This window comes from Phyllobates terribilis, unplaced genomic scaffold, assembly GCF_046119375.1.
Source record: "Phyllobates terribilis strain yellow unplaced genomic scaffold, ASM4611937v1 Scaffold_13__5_contigs__length_258822181, whole genome shotgun sequence".
Lineage (NCBI taxonomy): Eukaryota > Metazoa > Chordata > Amphibia > Anura > Dendrobatidae > Phyllobates > Phyllobates terribilis.
Window position 1 is genome coordinate 162165994 of NW_027362773.1, and position 22385 is coordinate 162188378.

General features: G+C 49.6%; 2 protein-coding genes across 2 annotated transcripts in view; one reads left to right on the forward strand and one right to left on the reverse strand.

Annotated features, from left to right (window-relative positions):
• NDUFS3 (NADH:ubiquinone oxidoreductase core subunit S3) overlaps window positions 1-14769 on the forward strand; it is a 16083-nt gene extending 1314 nt beyond the window's left edge. Inside the window, exons 2-7 of the mRNA XM_073658984.1 lie at window positions 1258-1317; window positions 8395-8492; window positions 11145-11294; window positions 11759-11884; window positions 12506-12625; window positions 14520-14769. Of these exons, the coding sequence (XP_073515085.1) occupies window positions 1258-1317; window positions 8395-8492; window positions 11145-11294; window positions 11759-11884; window positions 12506-12625; window positions 14520-14684 (719 nt within the window). The 3' untranslated portion in view covers window positions 14685-14769. The remainder of the gene's footprint in view (window positions 1-1257; window positions 1318-8394; window positions 8493-11144; window positions 11295-11758; window positions 11885-12505; window positions 12626-14519) is intronic.
• A 2210-nt stretch (window positions 14770-16979) lies between these two features.
• Window positions 16980-22385, reverse strand: part of C1QTNF4 (C1q and TNF related 4) — a 66912-nt gene continuing 61506 nt past the window's right edge. Inside the window, exon 2 of the mRNA XM_073658981.1 lies at window positions 16980-18926. Coding sequence (XP_073515082.1) covers window positions 17818-18921 — 1104 coding nt within the window. The 5' untranslated portion in view covers window positions 18922-18926 and the 3' untranslated portion in view covers window positions 16980-17817. The remainder of the gene's footprint in view (window positions 18927-22385) is intronic.

The following is a 22385-nucleotide window of genomic DNA, read 5'->3' on the forward strand; positions in this document are numbered from 1 at the left end:
AGTGAGTGCAGCTCTGGAGTATAATACAGGATTTAACTCAGGATCAGTAATGTAATGTATGTACATAGTGAGTGCAGCTCTGGAGTATAATACAGGATGTAACTCAGGATCAGTAATGTAATGTATGTACATAGTGAGTGCAGCTCTGGAGTATAATACAGGATGTAACTCAGGATCAGTAATGTAATGTATGTACACAGTGACTGCACCAGCAGAATAGTGAGTGCAGCTCTGGAGGATAATACAGGATGTAACTCAGGATCAGTAATGTAATGTATATACACAGTGACTGCACCAGCAGAATAGTGAGTGCAGCTCTGGAGTATAATACAGGATGTAACTCCGGATCAGTAATGTAATGTATATACACAGTGACTGCACCAGCAGAATAGTGAGTGCAGCTCTGGAGTATAATACAGGATGTAACTCCGGATCAGTAATGTAATGTATGTACACAGTGTCTGCACCAGCAGAATAGTGAGTGCAGCTCTGGAGTATAATACAGGATGTAACTCAGGATCAGTACAGTATATATTATACACGTGTTGGCCACCCCCAGGCTGAGTTATATCTTTGCATATAATAGTGATGTGATTTGGGCAGAATCTTACATGTTGTTGTTCTTCTCTTCTTTCTGTGTTGCTGTTGTTGATGTTGTGAGATTGGTGGAGTCTGAAATACTTAGGATTAAAGGGGTATTCTCATCTCCAAGATCCTATCCCAATATGTAGAAGGTGTAATAATAATAATAATAATAATATTAGCAAATACCTCCAATTAGAAGTGTTGTATAGTTTTTCTGATTCACTATGTCTCTTTCCTCATGTGCAGGTATCGCAGGACCTTAGGTATCCACGGTTACGACCACTAGCAACTAGCTAGCTAACTGTCACTTTATCAGTGGACTTAACCATGGATACCTAAGGTCCTGCAATGCCTGCACATGAGGAAAGCGACATGGTGAATCAGAAGAACTATACTACATTTCTACTTGGAGGTATTTGTTAATATTATTATTATTACACCTACTACATATTGGGATAGGATGTTGGAGATGGGAAGACCCCTTTGCAGTTGACTCCTCCACTAGTTATTATGGGTCGAGACCTCATTGATAGTGATAGCGGGGGGTGCATTTCCTGTGAGCGATCGCTGCGGCTCCGTTCTGGGTTGTGTGACTGAGGGGGGCAGCAGAGTCCCCCGTACCGGACCGGTTGCCTCCTGATAGCGCCGTTATTTCGCCTCTTTGTCTTGCAGCTTCCGTTCTCCGTGTGCTGACTCCGGTGCGATGCGAGGGCTCCGCCACAGAGACTAAACGTACGTAATTACTATTATATTTATTTACAGCGGTAAAGGACCCGTGTGCTCTAAGTCTAGAGAGGATTCGGAGTTGCCTTTGCTTTTACATGGGGCTGATAGTCTTAGTAATTAGTCGTCCCAGCTACGTCCTAGTGATCGTCTGCTTACCTGGGCCTGCCGTCCGCTGCGAGCTTTGCACCAACAGGAAATGTTCTTTTGTTAACATTTGTAGACTCCTAAATTCATTCACACCAGATCACAACATTTATTAACACGCCAGGTCCCTCTTCTGAATTCCTGGTGACCCCTGATGTCCCCCAACCAGGCTGCTGAGATCAGACTGTGCTCAGACGTCAGACCAGTGCAAAGACCAGATAAAATAAAAGGAGAATTTAGACTTTACGCTGCTTGGTCCTCTTCTCTTCCAGGGGCCACCAAAGGCACCCTCCTGAAAATGCCCCCCTCATTATTTGCATTACTGTGTGACATATATGCTGCATGTCTCTGTCCAGGATATCAGCAGTTTCCCTCCTTACATGTTTTGCGTCTGTGAGGTATCCGGCTGCAGCAGGAGCCTCTCCCCTTCTCTGTCTGTAATCTTTCCGGCTGCAGCAGGAGCCTCTCCCCTTCTCTATCTATAATCTTTCCGGCTGCAGCAGGAGCCTCTCCCCTTCTCTATCTATAATCTTTCCAGCTGCAGCAGGAGCCTCTCCCCTTCTCTATCTATAATCTTTCCGGCTGCAGCAGGAGCCTCTCCCCTTCTCTATCTATAATCTTTCCGGCTGCAGCAGGAGCCTCTCCCCTTCTCTATCTATAATCTTTCCGGCTGCAGCAGGAGCCTCTCCCCTTCTCTATCTATAATCTTTCCGGCTGCAGCAGGAGCCTCTCCCCTTCTCTATCTACAATCTTTCCGGCTGCAGCAGGAGCCTCTCCCCTTCTCTATCTATAATCTTTCCAGCTGCAGCAGGAGCCTCTCCCCTTCTCTATCTATAATCTTTCCGGCTGCAGCAGGAGCCTCTCCCCTTCTCTATCTATAATCTTTCCGGCTGCAGCAGGGGCCTCTCCCCTTCTCTATCTATAATCTTTCCGGCTGCAGCAGGAGCCTCTCCCCTTCTCTATCTATAATCTTTCCGGCTGCAGCAGGAGCCTCTCCCCTTCTCTATCTATAATCTTTCCGGCTGCAGCAGGAGCCTCTCCCCTACTCTGTCTATAATCTTTCCGGCTTCAGCAGGAGCCTCTCCCCTTCTCTGTAATCTTTCCGGCTGCAGCAGGAGCCTCTCCCCTACTCTGTCTATAATCTTTCCGGCTGCAGCAGGAGCCTCTCCCCTTCTCTGTAATCTTTCCGGCTGCAGCAGGAGCCTCTCCCCTTCTCTGTAATCTTTCCGGCTGCAGCAGGAGCCTCTCCCCTACTCTGTAATCTTTCTGGCTGCAGCAGGAGCCTCTCCCCTACTCTGTAATCTTTCTGGCTGCAGCAGGAGCCTCTCCCGTACTCTGTAATCTTTCTGGCTGCAGCAGGAGCCTCTCCCCTTCTCTGTAATCTTTCCTTCTGCAGCAGGAGCCTCTCCCCTACTCTGTAATCTTTCCGGCTGCAGCAGGAGCCTCTCCCCTTCTCTGTAATCTTTCCTTCTGCAGCAGGAGCCTCTCTCCTACTCTGTAATCTTTCCGGCTGCAGCAGGAGCCTCTCCCCTACTCTGTAATCTTTCCGGCTGCAGCAGGAGCCTCTCCCCTTCTCTGTAATCTTTCCGGCTGCAGCAGGAGCCTCTCCCCTACTCTGTAATCTTTCCGGCTGCAGCAGGAGCCTCTCCCCTTCTCTGTAATCTTTCCGGCTGCAGCAGGAGCCTCTCCCCTTCTCTGTAATCTTTCCGGCTGCAGCAGGAGCCTCTCCCCTTCTCTGTAATCTTTCCGGCTGCAGCAGGAGCCTCTCTCCTACTCTGTAATCTTTCCGGCTGCAGCAGGAGCCTCTCCCCTTCTCTATCTGTAATCTTTCCGGCTGCAGCAGGAGCCTCTCCCCTTCTCTATCTATAATCTTTCCGGCTGCAGCAGGAGCCTCTCCCCTTCTTTGTAATCTTTCCGGCTTCAGCAGGAGCCTCTCCCCTTCTCTGTAATCTTTCCGGCTGCAGCAGGAGCCTCTCCCCTACTCTGTCTATAATCTTTCCGGCTGCAGCAGGAGCCTCTCCCCTTCTCTGTAATCTTTCCGGCTGCAGCAGGAGCCTTTCCCCTTCTCTGTCTATAATCTTTCCGGCTGCAGCAGGAGCCTCTCCCCTTCTCTGTAATCTTTCTGGCTGCAGCAGGAGCCTCTCCTCTACTCTGTAATCTTTCTGGCTGCAGCAGGAGCCTCTCCTCTACTCTGTAATCTTTCTGGCTGCAGCAGGAGCCTCTCCCGTACTCTGTAATCTTTCTGGCTGCAGCAGGAGCCTCTCCCCTACTCTGTAATCTTTCTGGCTGCAGCAGGAGCCTCTCCCCTACTCTGTAATCTTTCTGGCTGCAGCAGGAGCCTCTCCCGTACTCTGTAATCTTTCTGGCTGCAGCAGGAGCCTCTCCTCTACTCTGTAATCTTTCTGGCTGCAGCAGGAGCCTCTCCTCTACTCTGTAATCTTTCTGGCTGCAGCAGGAGCCTCTCCCCTTCTCTGTAATCTTTCTGGCTGCAGCAGGAGCCTCTCCCCTACTCTGTAATCTTTCTGGCTGCAGCAGGAGCCTCTCCCGTACTCTGTAATCTTTCTGGCTGCAGCAGGAGCCTCTCCCCTTCTCTGTAATCTTTCCTTCTGCAGCAGGAGCCTCTCCCCTACTCTGTAATCTTTCCGGCTGCAGCAGGAGCCTCTCCCCTTCTCTGTAATCTTTCCTTCTGCAGCAGGAGCCTCTCCCCTACTCTGTAATCTTTCCGGCTGCAGCAGGAGCCTCTCCCCTACTCTGTAATCTTTCCGGCTGCAGCAGGATCCTCTCCCCTTCTCTGTAATCTTTCCGGCTGCAGCAGGAGCCTCTCCCCTTCTCTGTAATCTTTCCGGCTGCAGCAGGAGCCTCTCCCCTACTCTGTAATCTTTCCGGCTGCAGCAGGAGCCTCTCCCCTTCTCTGTAATCTTTCCGGCTGCAGCAGGAGCCTCTCCCCTTCTCTGTAATCTTTCCGGCTGCAGCAGGAGCCTCTCCCCTTCTCTGTAATCTTTCCGGCTGCAGCAGGAGCCTCTCCCCTTCTCTGTAATCTTTCCGGCTGCAGCAGGAGCCTCTCCCCTTCTCTGTAATCTTTCCGGCTTCAGCAGGAGCCTCTCCCCTTCTCTGTAATCTTTCCGGCTGCAGCAGGAGCCTCTCCCCTACTCTGTAATCTTTCCGGCTGCAGCAGGAGCCTCTCCCCTTCTCTGTAATCTTTCCGGCTGCAGCAGGAGCCTCTCCCCTTCTCTGTAATCTTTCCGGCTGCAGCAGGAGCCTCTCCCCTTCTCTGTAATCTTTCCGGCTGCAGCAGGAGCCTCTCTCCTACTCTGTAATCTTTCCGGCTGCAGCAGGAGCCTCTCCCCTTCTCTATCTGTAATCTTTCCGGCTGCAGCAGGAGCCTCTCCCCTTCTCTATCTATAATCTTTCCGGCTGCAGCAGGAGCCTCTCCCCTTCTTTGTAATCTTTCCGGCTTCAGCAGGAGCCTCTCCCCTTCTCTGTAATCTTTCCGGCTGCAGCAGGAGCCTCTCCCCTACTCTGTCTATAATCTTTCCGGCTGCAGCAGGAGCCTCTCCCCTTCTCTGTAATCTTTCCGGCTGCAGCAGGAGCCTTTCCCCTTCTCTGTCTATAATCTTTCCGGCTGCAGCAGGAGCCTCTCCCCTTCTCTGTAATCTTTCTGGCTGCAGCAGGAGCCTCTCCTCTACTCTGTAATCTTTCTGGCTGCAGCAGGAGCCTCTCCTCTACTCTGTAATCTTTCTGGCTGCAGCAGGAGCCTCTCCCGTACTCTGTAATCTTTCTGGCTGCAGCAGGAGCCTCTCCCCTACTCTGTAATCTTTCTGGCTGCAGCAGGAGCCTCTCCCGTACTCTGTAATCTTTCTGGCTGCAGCAGGAGCCTCTCCCGTACTCTGTAATCTTTCTGGCTGCAGCAGGAGCCTCTCCTCTACTCTGTAATCTTTCTGGCTGCAGCAGGAGCCTCTCCTCTACTCTGTAATCTTTCTGGCTGCAGCAGGAGCCTCTCCCCTTCTCTGTAATCTTTCTGGCTGCAGCAGGAGCCTCTCCCCTACTCTGTAATCTTTCTGGCTGCAGCAGGAGCCTCTCCCGTACTCTGTAATCTTTCTGGCTGCAGCAGGAGCCTCTCCCCTTCTCTGTAATCTTTCCTTCTGCAGCAGGAGCCTCTCCCCTACTCTGTAATCTTTCCGGCTGCAGCAGGAGCCTCTCCCCTTCTCTGTAATCTTTCCGGCTGCAGCAGGAGCCTCTCCCCTTCTCTGTAATCTTTCCGGCTGCAGCAGGAGCCTCTCCCCTTCTCTGTAATCTTTCCGGCTGCAGCAGGAGCCTCTCCCCTTCTCTGTAATCTTTCCGGCTGCAGCAGGAGCCTCTCCCCTTCTCTGTAATCTTTCCGGCTGCAGCAGGAGCCTCTCCCCTTCTCTGTAATCTTTCCGGCTTCAGCAGGAGCCTCTCCCCTTCTCTGTAATCTTTCCGGCTGCAGCAGGAGCCTCTCCCCTACTCTGTCTATAATCTTTCCGGCTGCAGCAGGAGCCTCTCCCCTTCTCCGTAATCTTTCCGGCTGCAGCAGGAGCCTCTCCCCTTCTCTGTAATCTTTCTGGCTGCAGCAGGAGCCTCTCCCCTACTCTGTAATCTTTCTGGCTGCAGCAGGAGCCTCTCCCGTACTCTGTAATCTTTCTGGCTGCAGCAGGAGCCTCTCCCCTTCTCTGTAATCTTTCCGGCTGCAGCAGGAGCCTCTCCCCTTCTCTGTAAACTTTCCGGCTGCAGCAGGAGCCTCTCCCCTTCTCTGTAATCTTTCCGGCTGCAGCAGGAGCCTCTCCCCTACTCTGTAATCTTTCTGGCTGCAGCAGGAGCCTCTCCCCTACTCTGTAATCTTTCTGGCTGCAGCAGGAGCCTCTCCCCTTCTCTGTAATCTTTCCGGCTGCAGCAGGAGCCTCTCCCCTTCTCTGTAATCTTTCCGGCTGCAGCAGGAGCTTCTCCCCTACTCTGTAATCTTTCTGGCTGCAGCAGGAGCCTCTCCCCTACTCTGTAATCTTTCTGGCTGCAGCAGGAGCCTCTCCCCTACTCTGTAATCTTTCTGGCTGCAGCAGGAGCCTCTCCCCTACTCTGTAATCTTTCTGGCTGCAGCAGGAGCCTCTCCCCTTCTCTGTAATCTTTCCGGCTGCAGCAGGAGCCTCTCCCCTTCTCTGTAATTTTTCCGGCTGCAGCAGGAGCCTCTCCCCTACTCTGTAATCTTTCTGGCTGCAGCAGGAGCCTCTCCCCTACTCTGTAATCTTTCCTTCTGCAGCAGGAGCCTCTCCCCTACTCTGTAATCTTTCCGGCTGCAGCAGGAGCCTCTCCCCTTCTCTGTAATCTTTCCTTCTGCAGCAGGAGCCTTTCCCCTTCTCTGTCTATAATCTTTCCGGCTGCAGCAGGAGCCTCTCCCCTTCTCTGTAATCTTTCCGGCTTCAGCAGGAGCCTCTCCCCTTCTCTGTAATCTTTCCGGCTGCAGCAGGGGCCTCTCCCCTTCTCTGTAATCTTTCCTTCTGCAGCAGGAGCCTCTCCCCTACTCTGTAATCTTTCCGGCTGCAGCAGGAGCCTCTCCCCTACTCTGTAATCTTTCCGGCTGCAGCAGGATCCTCTCCCCTTCTCTGTAATCTTTCCGGCTGCAGCAGGAGCCTCTCCCCTTCTCTGTAATCTTTCCTTCTGCAGCAGGAGCCTCTCCCCTACTCTGTAATCTTTCCGGCTGCAGCAGGAGCCTCTCCCCTACTCTGTAATCTTTCCTTCTGCAGCAGGAGCCTCTCCCCTTCTCTGTAATCTTTCCGGCTGCAGCAGGAGCCTCTCCCCTTCTCTGTAATCTTTCCTTCTGCAGCAGGAGCCTCTCCCCTACTCTGTAATCTTTCCGGCTGCAGCAGGAGCCTCTCCCCTACTCTGTAATCTTTCCGGCTGCAGCAGGAGCCTCTCCCCTTCTCTGTAATCTTTCCGGCTGCAGCAGGAGCCTCTCCCCTTCTCTGTAATCTTTCCGGCTGCAGCAGGAGCCTCTCCCCTACTTTGTAATCTTTCCAGCTGCAGCAGGAGCCTCTCCCCTTCTCTGTAATCTTTCCGGCTGCAGCAGGAGCCTCTCCCCTTCTCTGTAATCTTTCCGGCTGCAGCAGGAGCCTCTCCCCTTCTCTGTAATCTTTCCGGCTGCAGCAGGAGCCTCTCCCCTTCTCTGTAATCTTTCTGTCTGCAGCAGGAGCCTCTCCCCTACTCTGTAATCTTTCCGGCTGCAGCAGGAGCCTCTCCCCTTCTCTGTAATCTTTCCGGCTGCAGCAGGAGCCTCTCCCCTACTCTGTAATCTTTCCGGCTGCAGCAGGAGCCTCTCCCCTTCTCTGTAATCTTTCTATCTGCAGCAGGAGCCTCTCTCCTCTACTCTGTAATCTTTCTAGCTGCAGCAGGAGCCTCTCTCCTACTCTGTAATCTTTCCGGCTGCAGCAGGAGCCTCTCCTCTACTCTGTAATCTTTCCGGCTGCAGCAGGAGCCTCTCCCCTTCTCTGTAATCTTTCTATCTGCAGCAGGAGCCTCTCTCCTCTACTCTGTAATCTTTCTAGCTGCAGCAGGAGCCTCTCTCCTACTCTGTAATCTTTCCGGCTGCAGCAGGAGCCTCTCCCCTACTCTGTAATCTTTCCGGCTGCAGCAGGAGCCTCTCCCCTTCTCTGTAATCTTTCCGGCTGCAGCAGGAGCCTCTCCCCTACTCTGTAATCTTTCCGGCTGCAGCAGGAGCCTCTCCTCTACTCTGTAATCTTTCCGGCTGCAGCAGGAGCCTCTCCCCTTCTCTGTAATCTTTCCGGCTGCAGCAGGAGCCTCTCCTCTTCTCTGTAATCTTTCCGGCTGCAGCAGGAGCCTCTCCCCTTCTCTGTAATCTTTCCGGCTGCAGCAGGAGCCTCTCCTCTACTCTGTGATCTTAGCCATGTTTCACCCTGCTTTGTGTTGCAGCGACGGTTCGTCCGGTGGATACTGCTCTACAGAATCACCTCAGCGCATTCGGCGAGTACGTGGCAGAAATTCTTCCCAAGTACGTGCAGCAGGTTCAGGTGAGTTATCGGCCGTGGTCTCTGTGCACTGGGGCGAGTGCTGCTCTTCACAATTCCTGCAGACTTCACACCTTCACACACTGGAGGCCTCCGATCTCTGCACACGTGGTGCGGGGAGCCGCTATATCTACAGCTCCAGTGTTACAGTTTGCATTTCCCGCTGTTGTGCATTAGTATTGTAGATCCTCGATCCCTCCAATCCTTGTATTTACAGAATATCTACCTAATATATGACATAATTACTGATTATTGGTCACCTAGAGTCCGGCAATGCTGTCCTGCTCCAGGGGCACAGATCCAGTCCACTGCCGTAGTGTTAGGATAGGTCATTAATGTCTGATTATGGGGTTAGACACTCAGAAATGTTTGCAGCTCTTCCCACGGACGCATGTACTCAGCGTCCAGAGCTCGGACACCTCACCTCTGCGCACAGCATAGGAAATGAGTGTTGTAATCCTGAACAACCACTTAATCAATATTTGTGTCCAACTGCTCATAGAGCAGAGGGGCGAGGCTCCTGCTGCAGACAGTTGTCTTACGGCCACACAGAGGGGAGAGGCTCCTGCTGCAGACAGTTGTCTTACGGCCACACAGAGGGGAGAGGCTCCTGCTGCAGACAGTTGTCTTACGGCCACACAGAGGGGAGAGGCTCCTGCTGCAGACAGTTGTCTTACAGCCACACACAGGACAGAGGGGGGAGGCTCCTGCTGCAGCCAGTTGTCTTACAGCTACACACAGGACAGAGGAAGGAGGCTCCTGCTGCAGGCAGTTGTCTTACAGCCACACACAGGACAGAGGGGGGAGGCTCCTGCTGCAGGCAGTTGTCTTACAGCCACACACAGGACAGAGGGGGAGGCTCCTGCTGCAGACAGTTGTCTTACAGCCACACACAGGACAGAGGGGGGAGGCTCTTGCTGCAGGCAGTTGTCTTACAGCCACACACAGGACAGAGGGGGAGGCTCCTGCTGCAGACAGTTGTCTTACAGCCACACACAGGACAGAGGGGGGAGGCTCCTGCTGCAGACAGTTGTCTTACAGCCACACACAGGACAGAGGGGGGGAAGCTCCTGCTGCAGGCAGTTGTCTTACAGACACACAGAGGGGGGAGGCTCTTGCTGCAGGCAGTTGTCTTACAGCCACACACAGGACAGAGGGGGGAGGCTCCTGCTGCCAACAGTTGTCTTACAGACACACACAGGACAGAGGGGGGAGGCTCCTGCTGCCAACAGTTGTCTTACAGCCACACACAGGACAGAGGGGAGAGGCTGCTGTTGCAGACTGTTGTCTTACAGCCACACACAGGACAGAGGGGGGGAGGCTCCTGCTGCAGACAGTTGTCTTACAGCCACACACAGGACAGAGGGGGGGGGGCTCCTGCTGCAGACAGTTGTCTTACAGCCACACACAGGACAGAGGGGGGGAGGCTCCTGCTGCAGGCAGTTGTCTTACAGCCACACACATGACAGAGGGGGGAGGCTCCTGCTGCAGGCTGTTGTCTTACAGCCACACACAGGACAGAGGGGAGGGGGCTCCTGCTGCAGACAGTTGTCTTACAGCCACACACAGGACGGAGGGGGGAGGCTCCTGCTGCAGGTAGTTGTCTTACAACCACACACAGGACAAAGGGGGGGGGGGGGCTCCTGCTGCAGACAGATGTCATACAGCCACACACAGGACAGAGGGGGGAGGCTCCTGCTGCAGACAGTTGTCTTACAGCCACACACAGGACAGAGGGGGGGAGGCTCCTGCTGCAGACAGTTGTCTTACAGCCACACACAGCACAGAGGGGGGGAGGCTCCTGCTGCAGACAGTTGTCTTACAGCCACACACAGGACAGAGGGGGGGAAGCTCCTGCTGCAGGCAGTTGTCTTACAGCCACACACAGGACAGAGAGGGGAGGCTCCTGCTGCAGCCAGTTGTCTTACAGCCACACACAGGACAAAGGGGGGGGGGGCTCCTGCTGCAGGTAGTTGTCTTACAACCACACACAGGACAAAGGGGGGGGGGGGGCTCCTGCTGCAGACAGATGTCATACAGCCACACACAGGACAGAGGGGGGAGGCTCCTGCTGCAGGCAGTTGTCTTACAGCCACACACAGGACAGAGGGGGGAGGCTCCTGCTGCAGGCAGTTGTCTTACAGCCATACACAGGACAGAGGGGGGGAGGCTCCTGCTGCAGACAGTTGTCTTACAGCCACACACAGGACACTGCGGAGGACATGGCTGAACTCCTTACTGGAAAGTCTGCTTACATTGGGAGGAATTGTTTTTTTGGTTATTGTTTCTGCCTTTTGGAAAGCCCCTGTATAAGCTGCTTATGGCTGAAGACGCTGATACCCTGCGATTTCCCTGCTGCCATCAGTTCTGTGATCTGTCGCAGATTTCTGTTTCTTGGTTGCCAGCAATGATGTGGCGTGATCAGCATGTGACAACGGCCCCAGGCACTAACTGCAAAGGTGACTTTCATGTCCAGCTGGGAACCGCGGCGGTCAGTGACTGTCTGCGGCGGTCACGGGTCTATATGCAGCTTATAAGGAGGATCCCCAAAGTCCAGGAAACCATTTAATGACAGTGATTGTCTGCAGCGCTGCTCACCTCCTGCCCATGGGCTGCTTTACCCTCCGTCTCTCTTCTGCCGGTTTTCTCTCGTAGGTCACGTGCTTTGGAGAATTGGAGATTATGATCCATCCTGATGGCGTCGTCCCCGTCCTCACGTTCCTCCGCGATCACACAAATGCTCAGTTTAAGTCACTGGCAGATCTGACCGCTGTGGACGTCCCGACCCGACAGAACCGCTTCGAGGTGAGCGCCGCAGTCTCCGCCGCTACACACCTGATGCGGGAGTTACGATTGCGCCATTTCTGACCGTTGGGCCGGCGTCCACATCCCATAGGCGGATCGGCCATACTGAGACACAGACTGATCTCCCTGACGCTCCCTCAGTCGTCTTATTCTTATTGAAGAGCATCACAGTCAGTCTCTCTCCAGCCAAAAATGGCTGATAACAGGGGGCAGTAGATTATATATAACTGAACTGTAAGAGTACGGAGCCGGTGCTGCGCCATCGCACGCGGACGGCTCCGGTGGTGCGCCATCGCACGCGGACGTCGCCGGTGCTGCGCCATCGCACGCGGACGTCGCCGGTGCTGCTTCATCACACGCGGACGTCGCCGGTGCTGCTTCATCACACGCGGACGTCGCCGGTGCTGCTTCATCACACGCGTCCGATAGATTAACCCATTCCACACCTTCTACTTTTCTTCCAGATTGTCTACAACTTGCTGTCCTTGCAGTTTAACTCCCGGATCCGTGTGAAGACTTACGCAGATGAGCTCACTCCCATAGACTCCATTGAGCCCGTCCATAAAGCTGCAAACTGGTATGAGAGGGAGGTGAGCGTCCGCTGAGCGCGCGGCTGTGTGCACTCGTGCGATACGTGATAACGAGTCACGTCGGATCACAGTCCTGATATATTGAGGATGGTGCCGTCCCCCCGCGCTCATTCCACACATGGACGCCCGTCCAGCCGTGTGCAGCGCTTCTCGCTGGAAATTTATGGATTGTGATCAGTGAACAGCAGGGGTGTGATCGGCTGATTCCACCATAAACTGATGATCAGCGCGACGCCGGCGTGAATGGTTATAGATGAAGCAGGGGCGTCATGTATGCACCCACTAGGACCCCACAGATCCTGAGCGTGGTACCCTGGAGGAAGGTCCTCTGTTTTATCATGAAGGTCTGGACTCTCCTTTTGTTATGAATAATGGCGCCTCTACAGACATCTTTTTTTTTTTGCAGCAGAAATCCGCTGCAGCCGGTAAGTAAATGTCAGACGCACCATAGGTTTTCATATGGTTCTTCAGATGCAATATGCTCTAGGGGCTTTTTTATGCATTTATCCAAATGCAAAAAAAACCCCCCCAAAAATACAAATGTGCACCAAAAAAAAATCTGGAAATAAAACCAGAAAACCTATTTCAATTTGCTTATCGCAGTCCTGTCTGATGTCTTAGGTTTGGGACATGTACGGCGTCTTCTTTGCCAATCATCCTGATCTGAGGAGGATCCTTACAGATTACGGGTTTGAGGGGCATCCTTTCCGTAAGGACTTCCCTCTGTCCGGATATGTAGAGGTAAGTCGGGTCACACGGGAAGGTTTATACAGGGGTTGGGTATGTAGCAGTTGTGTCATTTATGATTTTATGGCTGCAGGGGGCGCTCTTGTATTCGTGGGCTTGATGTTTTGCTTCCTTGGTCAGTAGGGCCGCAGTATTGGATAGTGATATCGTATTTCTGGCTTTGCTGTTACTTTGTGATCGCTGGGGGTCCTATCTCTGGGTCTTCCACCGATCCCGAGCTCTCCCTTCTCTTCAGCGCTCTCAGCCGCCCGTCAGTGCAGGGAAATCCTGCCGCCTCATTTACCTCCTGTTACATCAAGGGGTCTGAAACGCCCCTCTGCTGGGGGAGAGCTGTGGAGGTCCCTGGGGTCAGACCCCCACATACAGTGGGTACGGAAAGTATTCAGACCCCTTTACATTTTTCACTCTTTGTTTCATTGCAGCCATTTGGTAAATTCTAAAAAGTTCATTTTTTTCTCCTTACAGTACACTCTGCACCCCATCTTGACTGAAAAAAAAACAGAAATGTAGAAATTTTTGCAAATTTATTAAAGAAAAACTGAAATATCCCATGGTCATAAGTATTCAGACCCTTTGCTCGGTATTGAGTAGAAGCCCCCTTTTGAGCTAGTACAGCCATGAGTCTTCTTGGGAATGATGCAACAAGTTTTTCACCCCTGGATTTGGGGGTCCTCGGCCATTCTTCCTTGCAGATCCTCTCCAGTTCCGTCAGGTTGGATGGTGAACGTTGGTGGACAGCCATTTTCAGGTCTCTCCAGAGATGCTCAATTGGGTTTCGGTCAGGGCTCTGGCTGGGCCAGTCAAGAATGGTCACAGAGTTGTTCTGAAGCCACTCCTTTGTTATTTTAGCTGTCTGCTTAGGGTCATTGTCTTGTTGGAAGGTGAACCTTCGGCCAAGTCTGAGGTCCAGAGCACTCTGGAAGAGGTTTTCATCCAGGATATCTCTGTACTTGGCCGCATTCATGTTTCCTTCAATTGCAACCAGTCGTCCTGTCCCTGTAGCTGAAAAACACCCCCATAGCATGATGCTGCCACCACCATGTTTCACTGTTGGGATTGTATTAGGCAGGTGATGAGCAATGCCTGGTTTTCTCCACACATACAGCTTAGAATTATCACCAAAAAGTTCTATCTTCGTCTCATCAGAGCAGAGAATCTTATTTCTCATAGTCGGGGAGTCCGTCATGTGTTTTTGAGCAAACTCTATGCGAGCTTTCATATGTCTTGCACTGAGGAGAGGCTTCCATCAGGCCACTCTGCCATAAAGGCCCGACTGGTGGAGGGCTGCAGTGATAGTTGACTTTGTGGAACTTTCTCCCATCTTCCTACTGCATCTCTGGAGCTCAGCCACAGTGATCTTGGGGTTCTTCTTTACCTCTCTCACCAAGGCTCTTCTCCCACGATTGCTCAGTTTGGCTGGACGACCAGGTCTAGGAAGACTTCTGGAGGTCCCAAACTTCTTCCCTTTAAGGATTATGGAGGCCACTGTGCTCTTAGGAACCTTGAGTAATGCAGAAATTCTTTTGTAACCTTGGCCAGATCTGTGCCTTGCCACAGTTCTGTCTCTGAGCTCCTTGGGCAGTTCCTTTGAGCTCATGATTCTCATTTGGTCTGACATGCACTGTGAGCTGTGAGGTCTTATATAGACAGGTGTGCGCCTTTCCAAATCAAGTCCTATCAGTTTAATTAATCACAGCTGAACTCCAATGAAGGAGTAGAACCATCTCAAGGAGGATCACAAGGAAATGGACAGCATGTGACTTAAATATGAGTGTCTGAGCAAAGGGTCTGAATACTTATGACCATGTGAGATTTAATTTTTTCTTTTTTAATAAGAGTGAAAAATGTAAAGGGGTCTGAATACTTTGCAATGTCATGTCCTTCCCAGGTTCGTTATGATGACGAGGTGAAGCGCGTGGTGGCAGAGCCGGTGCAGTTGGCCCAAGAGTTCAGAAAGTTTGACTTGAGCAGCCCATGGGAGGCCTTCCCAGCCCACCGGGAGGCGCAAGAGAGCCCGAAGCTGGAGGCAGGAGAAACGAAGGAAGCAAAGTGAGGCCAGCGCTGACGTGAGGACGTCCGGAGCCCCGAAACTATATTTATGTACATAGAATAAAGATCTGACGTCTTGGAGAAGCGTAGGAGGTTTGGTGTCTTCTCTTGTCCTTGCTCTTCTGAACCTTCTGCCTCTTGGTTTTTAGCTTTAATTTGTTCATATTGTTGAGTTTTTCCCATTGACATGAATAGGACCCTTCATTTAGTTGCGTGACCTATCACATGACTAAATGACGTCATGGCAGGTCCTTTCACACCACCGCAACACATACAACGGACCGGGGGCCATCAGAAGGTAAGTATAATCTTTATTTTTTATTATTTTTTTTCTTTTTTCTTTTTTTTTTTTTTTTTACGGTTAACTTGGTCACACTATATATGCCGGTTGCCGGTTGCATGGATTTATATAGTGTGACCAAGTTATCAAGCACTTTCCAAGTGATGCTAAAATCACTTGGAAAGCGCTTGATAACCCGCATGCAAAAACGCTTGACAAACGCTTCTACCTGGCGGGAAAAACACATGTAAAATCCGCATGCGTTTTTCCTGCCAGAGAGAAGCGGAAAAAATCTGCATCATTTCTGCATCGTGGGCACATAGCCTTAGGCAGAGCAGACTACACGTCCATATGCTGAAAAGAAAACCGGTCAATGCAAACTGACCCAGCATGGGCCAAAAACTAGTCTGTAATGTATGTATGTGGTCTTATGTTTGTATGGACATGTGCATGTTTACAAAATGATTTGTGAATGGAGCCTTAAGGGGAGGTTGTCTGGCGTCTTAGACATTGATGGCTTATCCTAAGGAAAGGTCATTAGTATCAGATCGGTGGGTCCAACCCTCGGCCCTGCAGCGATCCGCAGGCGTAGACTATGTGCGGAGCCCCACACATGGCGTAGAGGCCTATCCCGGTACTACAGCTCGGCCTCTATTCACAGCAGGACCCAGGGGTCTGATTGATGGGTAGAAAACTAGGTCAATTTGTGAAACCTTTCTGTATGAGTTCAAGGGTTTATTAGAGCCGATGACAGTACGACCCCTCGCAGCAGCCAGACGAGGCATGCACCATACCTGCCGACCATGCAGGTCCGCAGGGTCATCACATCATGGTCCAGGATGGCGCTCGATGACCCCTTTAGACACGGCTTCTATCCCCTGGAATTGGTGGCACTTACAGATCGGCCACCGTCACTGAGCGGGACCCTTGCACTGGAGCGGCGCTGTTTCTGGAGGATCGCAGCCTTGGTTTACGTGTCTCGTCGCGTCCCTTCTGGATGCACTTGTGCTGCATTTGGGGGACCAGATGCCGTTTCGGTCCAGGGTTTGAATCTTAATTTCAGGACAGGGATTGAGAATAGCGGCGACCGGCGACGTACGAAGCGCAGAATCGACTTCTCCTTTCTTGAATCCTCTAGTTGAGGCATAAAATCAGCTCATGTACAAGCTCCCAAATCCCCCCCCCAGAAAACCCCCAATTATCGCAGCACCTGCAAAACTTGTGTCAGTGGCTCACAATCCGCCACCCTCTGTCTGTGCCGCCCGCTGATGGAATAGAAGGGCTCGTTAGCAGATTTAATTAACCGCTGGCATCGGGAACGATCGCTCCCGCAGGACGCAGCTCCGTATAATCGCTCATATTTGCATAAACATTCACCAGTAATGACATTTATAATTGCCAAACACATGGGAAATAGAAAATGATTTTATTCCCCTCTTATCCCCCGCCAGGTAGTGTAACGTACGGCACGTTCTGCGTATCTTACACCTGTCCTATGTCAGGACGACCGGCCGCCTCTTACGCTCCTTATAAGACGACTACGGACACTGGGAAGGTTGCCCACTCCACTCATGCACTACACGGATCTAGAACATGCCCGCCGACACTCAAGATGAACTGCGAATGACAACTGTATGAATGGAGACACAGGCCGATGTCTGATTACTGGTCCTATCAATGGAATCACAAGTGGATTTAAGGAGTAACGCCATAAAAATAGTGGAAATGTGGGTGAAACTGCATTTAAAGGAAGACCTGTCACCCAGCTTAAGTGTCCAGTTTTTGCTCTTATTTTCTTCCCGCTACTCCACTGATTATTCCATTTTTTGTTTTTCTAAAATCCGCCATACGGTTCCAGAGATCTGGGCCTTTTTATTCAGTGCTGAGCGTTAATGTGTTTACTAAGGAGGCGTGGCTCACAGGCTAATTATGCACAGCAGCCTAAAGACACGCCCCCGAGGATCCGGTGAGCTACAGCGCTGAATAAAAAAGGCCCATATCTCTGGAACCGTATGTTGGATTTAAAAAAAAAAAAAAAAAAAAAAAAAACAACAACAAATGGAATACTCGGGAACAGCGGGAAGAAAATAAGAGCAAAATTTGATCACTTTTGACCTGGTACCGGGACCTCTTAAAAGATATTCCGGACTTAAAATGCTATGACATATGTCCAAAAAATAATTTTATTATTAGTAGGGAACGTGGACAGCCCATAACCATTTCTCCTGCACCCAAAGTGAAGGTGTGGCAACCCTTTCATTCTGAGGGATTTTGTAGGTCCCACCAAATAACCTCTATATCTCATGTGCCAAGTGACCTTTAAGGTGGCCATGATTAGTAAGATGTAAAAAAATACCCTATGTTCATCTGACACTGCAGGATACAGTGTTTCACCAATCGTCTCGATCAACACTTTCCTCCTATATTATACGAGAGGAGGTACTTTGTGTTTGCTAGAAGTGCATAATGTGAGCAAGAGGAGTCCTAAATGGGTAAAAGTTCTCACTGGCCTATTATATTGGCATTTTTTTTTTCAGGTCCAGTTTCATTCACGTCCATTCTCTGAAACTAGCTGATATATTTTACATCTGGGCATGGTATCACTTGTATTTGATGCTGTAAAATTGCATACAATCTAATGGTCAGTGTTCAAGAAATTCTGGGTGCCATATGAATTAGGAGGCGCTATCTATGACACAATGACCAATGTTACAAACATGAGTGAAATCAGGGTGAAGATATCACAAACACGTCCCTAATGTCTCTATGGCACCATATGTGCTTAGACCACCTATATAATCCAGCTTTATATACTAGTCATAGTCTGGCATTGTTACCGTACCCATTACGGTACCCTTCAAATCTTTGTAATAACTTCTGGTTTGGAGTTTGTTTCCATATGTTGCTTGTATGGTATCTCTGGATAAACCAGAAAGCCTGTGAAAGTAATGTATTTTCCATGATTACTGTAGACCCCGTAGCCTTCATGTCCATGGCTATATAGCCATACTGTGTCTCCCGGTTGTAGTGACAGCATCATACTTTGACTCTGCATTTCACGTTTTTTTGAGTGGCTGTCATCGTAAATCATTGCCTGGACCTCGTTCTCGTTCTTCATCAGCTTGACAGACATAGTTTTAAAAGGCATTTTCCCTATAGTAAAGGAAAAATAATACGCTCCAGGCATCCGGCAGTGAAACTCGCCAGATGAAAGGTTGAAGTCTTTCCCTATGTTAACAAACTCCGTGTCAAAAGTGATTGGCTGATGTTGGATCTTCTTGTCCTCGGACCCAACAAGACTTTCAGTTCGGGCCACGGAGAAAGCAGACCGAGGGTCCGTGTTGATGGGTTGGTAGTCACTTACTATGTACTTTTTGTAGACCTCATTCTGTTCTGAGGACCCTTCTGTAGTCATGATGGAGTTTTGAGAGCTTTGAAGTTTATAGGATTCACTGCCGGTCTGGAAATAATAGGATGTATCGGGGTAGATCAAGTAACCATTGAAGGTGGTATAAGGTCCCACGTTGCTGTACAGGGCGTATTTTGGGTCTCCATGAAGGCGAAGCCAAACAGTGTCGCCGTAGTCCAGCTGCAACATGGCGCTCTGACTGGCTACCTTTCTCTCTTTGTGGTGATGCTCATCGTAGATAATAACCTGAACTTCATTCTTGTTTTTCATCAGCATGACTGACAGGTTCTTCTTGGGAAACTTTCCAATTGTGAAGGAAAAATAATAAGCTCCAGGGATGCGACATCTGAAAATCCCGGCCTTGGGGTCAAAGTCACCTCCGATATTGACATAGACTTTGTCAAAAGTGATGACCATTTCGGGCCCCCCTTCCATACTGGTTGTTCGGGCAACAGAAAAGGCTGAGCGATAATCTGTACCAAGGACCACCGGAGGAAGGAGAAGGAGATGAACCCATGCTCCAACAAGGGCCAGAATACTGGAAGCAGACATCTTGCCTGAAGAAAGATAAAAAACATGACATTATTCTCCAACCCCAAAACAGATGAAAACATCAAGAAATCCCTGATGGTTCCTTGATTATAGATAATTATACATAGAGTACTTATTAAAAGGTAATCCCTTAACTGCCCTAGACCACCAGGAAAGTCGTAAACTCACTGCCCCAAACCACCATGGATGTTATAAACTCACTTTTCTAGACCACCAGGGATGTTATAAGCTCACTGCCCCCAGACCACCTATATAATCCAGATTTATATACTACTCATAGTCTGGCATTGTTACCGTACCCATTATGGTACCCTTCAAATCTTTGTAATAACTTCTGGTTTGGAGTTTGTTTCCATATATTGCTTGTATGGTATCTCTGGATAAACCAGAAAGCCTGTGAAAGTAATGTATTTTCCATGATTACTGTAGACCCCGTAGCCTTCATGTCCATGTCCATGGCCATACTGTGGCTCCAGGTTGTAGTGACCACCAGGGATGTTATAAACTCATTCACTGCTCTAGACCACCAGGGATGTTATAATCTCACTTCCCCTGACCACCAGAGATGTTATAAACTCATTCACTGCCCTAGGCCACCAGGGATGTTACCCTCATTGTTTTCATAAATTCTAACAATTTACTATCATTTCTTTTGAGATGTAAGTTGCTGCTTTGTCCTCCGTGTTTTAGAGTCTATTCATTTAAGTGGCTCCTTCTTTCCCAGCTCCAGATTTTGTAATTTTCTTCCTAACTGATTAATTTGTGTTGAGATTATGAAAGTGTTCGCAGTATCTGGAGTCATCTGATCAAAGGCATCAGATCACACATGCGATGCTGCTGGTGGCAGCGAGCCTGGGGGAAGGTGAACAGTGTCACCAAAGCAACAAGAAGAATGGGGGACCCTCCAGCTATTTGAGAGATGCCGGGAAAATATATTCGGGACTGCGGGGAGAACAGTCCGGCAGTCATCTCTCAGCCGGGATCCTCTTACACATCCTGACAATGAAGGAGAATCACGTCTATTGAGGGATCGGAGCCGACATCTCAGCTCGGATCATGATCAGAGGACGGGAAAGTTCATTAGACGAGAAGTTTGGAAACAAATGAGACAGAATGTTCCGCGTGAGAGGATGACGAGGCTCCTTGGTCCTGACGCAGAACATATACAGGGGCCCGGCAATGCTCAACAAGGGGAAGGAGTCTGAGCAAGTTACAAAGTGACTGCCGTTTTAATTATTTTTTTTCCCTCCATAAATCAATAGCTCACGTAAAAATAAGAAACTTTCTAATATATCTTTAGAAGAAAAATCTGCTTCTTTATCCTCCTGGACTGAACTTCCATTCTCAAACTTCTCAGTTCACTGGTAAAATCTATCTTCGTCATTCCGCCTTTCCTCCACTAGGGGGAGCGCAATAAAAAATGGATTTATTACAGAGTTCAGTAGGAGCTGTGTACATTCCTATGCAGTGAGCTCCCCCTAGTGGAAGCCGCAAACATTCAAAAGTTTATTATTTATTCAATGGTTGCGCACAGGGAAACTTGGGAATTGGCGTTTAGCATACAAAAAAACCCTAAATTCTGCTTCTTATAGATTGTACCTATAATTTAAATTTGCATGTTCTTACATACCAGAGAGCACTTCTACAAATCCTTTTACTACCCTAAATCACCAGGAATATTAGGTCTAAACCACGGCACTACCACAGGCTTCCAGGGACATTATATATTAACCCCTATGCTACTGTGAATTGGTACCATTAACCCCTTCATCACTGCAGACCACCACAGATCCTGGGTATTTCCCGAGCTCTGGAGTGAATAGGGCTCAATTTTGAACACTCGGGAGATATTTTATACTTCCTTCAATGGGCACAAATATGTGAATTTCATCATTTACACGGGTTCCAATAATTCTAGGAATAATTAAGTTAATATAGAAAGTTCTACAGCCTGAATATATATGAGGGTTGTAAATACAATCTTGGTGCTTATGGGTCATCATCATGATTCCTCTTCATCTATAACTATTAAAAAAAAAAAAAAAAAGAATATATTTGCATTGACAAATAAGAAGCAGAGATCTTAAAGGGAGTCTGTCCCCCCCCCCCCAAAAATGCCGATTAGACTGAATGTACAGTCACATAAGGGACGTAAAACTCCTGCCTGCACTGTAGATTTTATTAATTGCTGTCCAGAAAAAAAATGATTTAATATGTAAATCCGGGCTCATTGCTGCACTTTTGGCTTGGCCAAGAGCTCCGTGCACCGTTCTGCCCCCCTCAATTAACATGGGGTGCACCGTTCTGCCCCCCTCAATTAACATGGGGTGCACCGTTCTGCCCCCCTCAATTAACATGGGGTGCACTGCCACTTAGCTTGATTGACAGCACTCGCCCGGAAGGCCCATGCTCGTGCACTGACACTCTCTGAGCACAATGGCGCACATGCCGTGTTCACACATGCACGTTCTTCTTCCTCATTCCAGACTGTAGCAGCCGCTTGTTACAATAATAACATTTGACTTATCAGCAGATAAAATAGCAAAACTCACTAGATACAGGTTTGTACATGTTAATAGTGGCTGTATAATCCGACACTTAGGCCACGGCCCCACTATCAGTATTCGGTCAGTATTTTTTCTCAGGAGTGGGAGCCAAAACCAGGAGTGGGGGATAAATGCAAAATTGGTGACTTGTTTCTTTTCTCTGATTGTTCCTCACCTGGTTTTGGCTCCCACTCCTGAGAAAAAATACTGACCGAATACTGATAGTGGGGCCGTGGCCTCAGGAGCACTCACTCTAGTGGTGGCTGTATAATCTGATGTGTAGTGAGCTCCCTCTAGTGGGGACTGTATAAATCTGTATGTAGTGAGCTCCCTCTAGTGGTGACTGTATAAATCTGTATGTAGTGAGCTCCCTCTAGTGGTGACTGTATAAATCTGTATGTAGTGAGCTCCTTCTAGTGGTGACTGTATAAGGCTGTATGTAGGGATCTCCCCCTAGTGGTGACTGTATAAATCTGTATGTAGTGAGCTCCCTCTAGTGGTGACTGTATAAATCTGTATATAGTGAGCTCCCTCTAGTGGTGGCTCTATAAATCTGTATGTAGTGAGCTCCCTCTAGTGGTGACTGTATAAATCTGTAGGTAGTGAGCTCCCTCTAGTGGTGACTGTATAAATCTGTATATAGTGAGCTCCCTCTAGTGGTGGCTCTATAAATCTGTATGTAGTGAGCTGCCTCTAGTGGTGACTGTATAAATCTGTATGTAATGAGCTCCCTCTAGTGGTGGCTGTATAAATCTGTATGTAGTGAGCTCCCTCTAGTGGTGACTGTATAAATCTGTATGTAGTGAGCTCCCCCTAGTGGTGACTCTATAAATCTGTATGTAGTGAGCTCCCTCTAGTGGTGGCTGTATAAATCTGTATGTAGTGAGCTCCCTCTAGTGGTGGCTGTATAAATCTGTA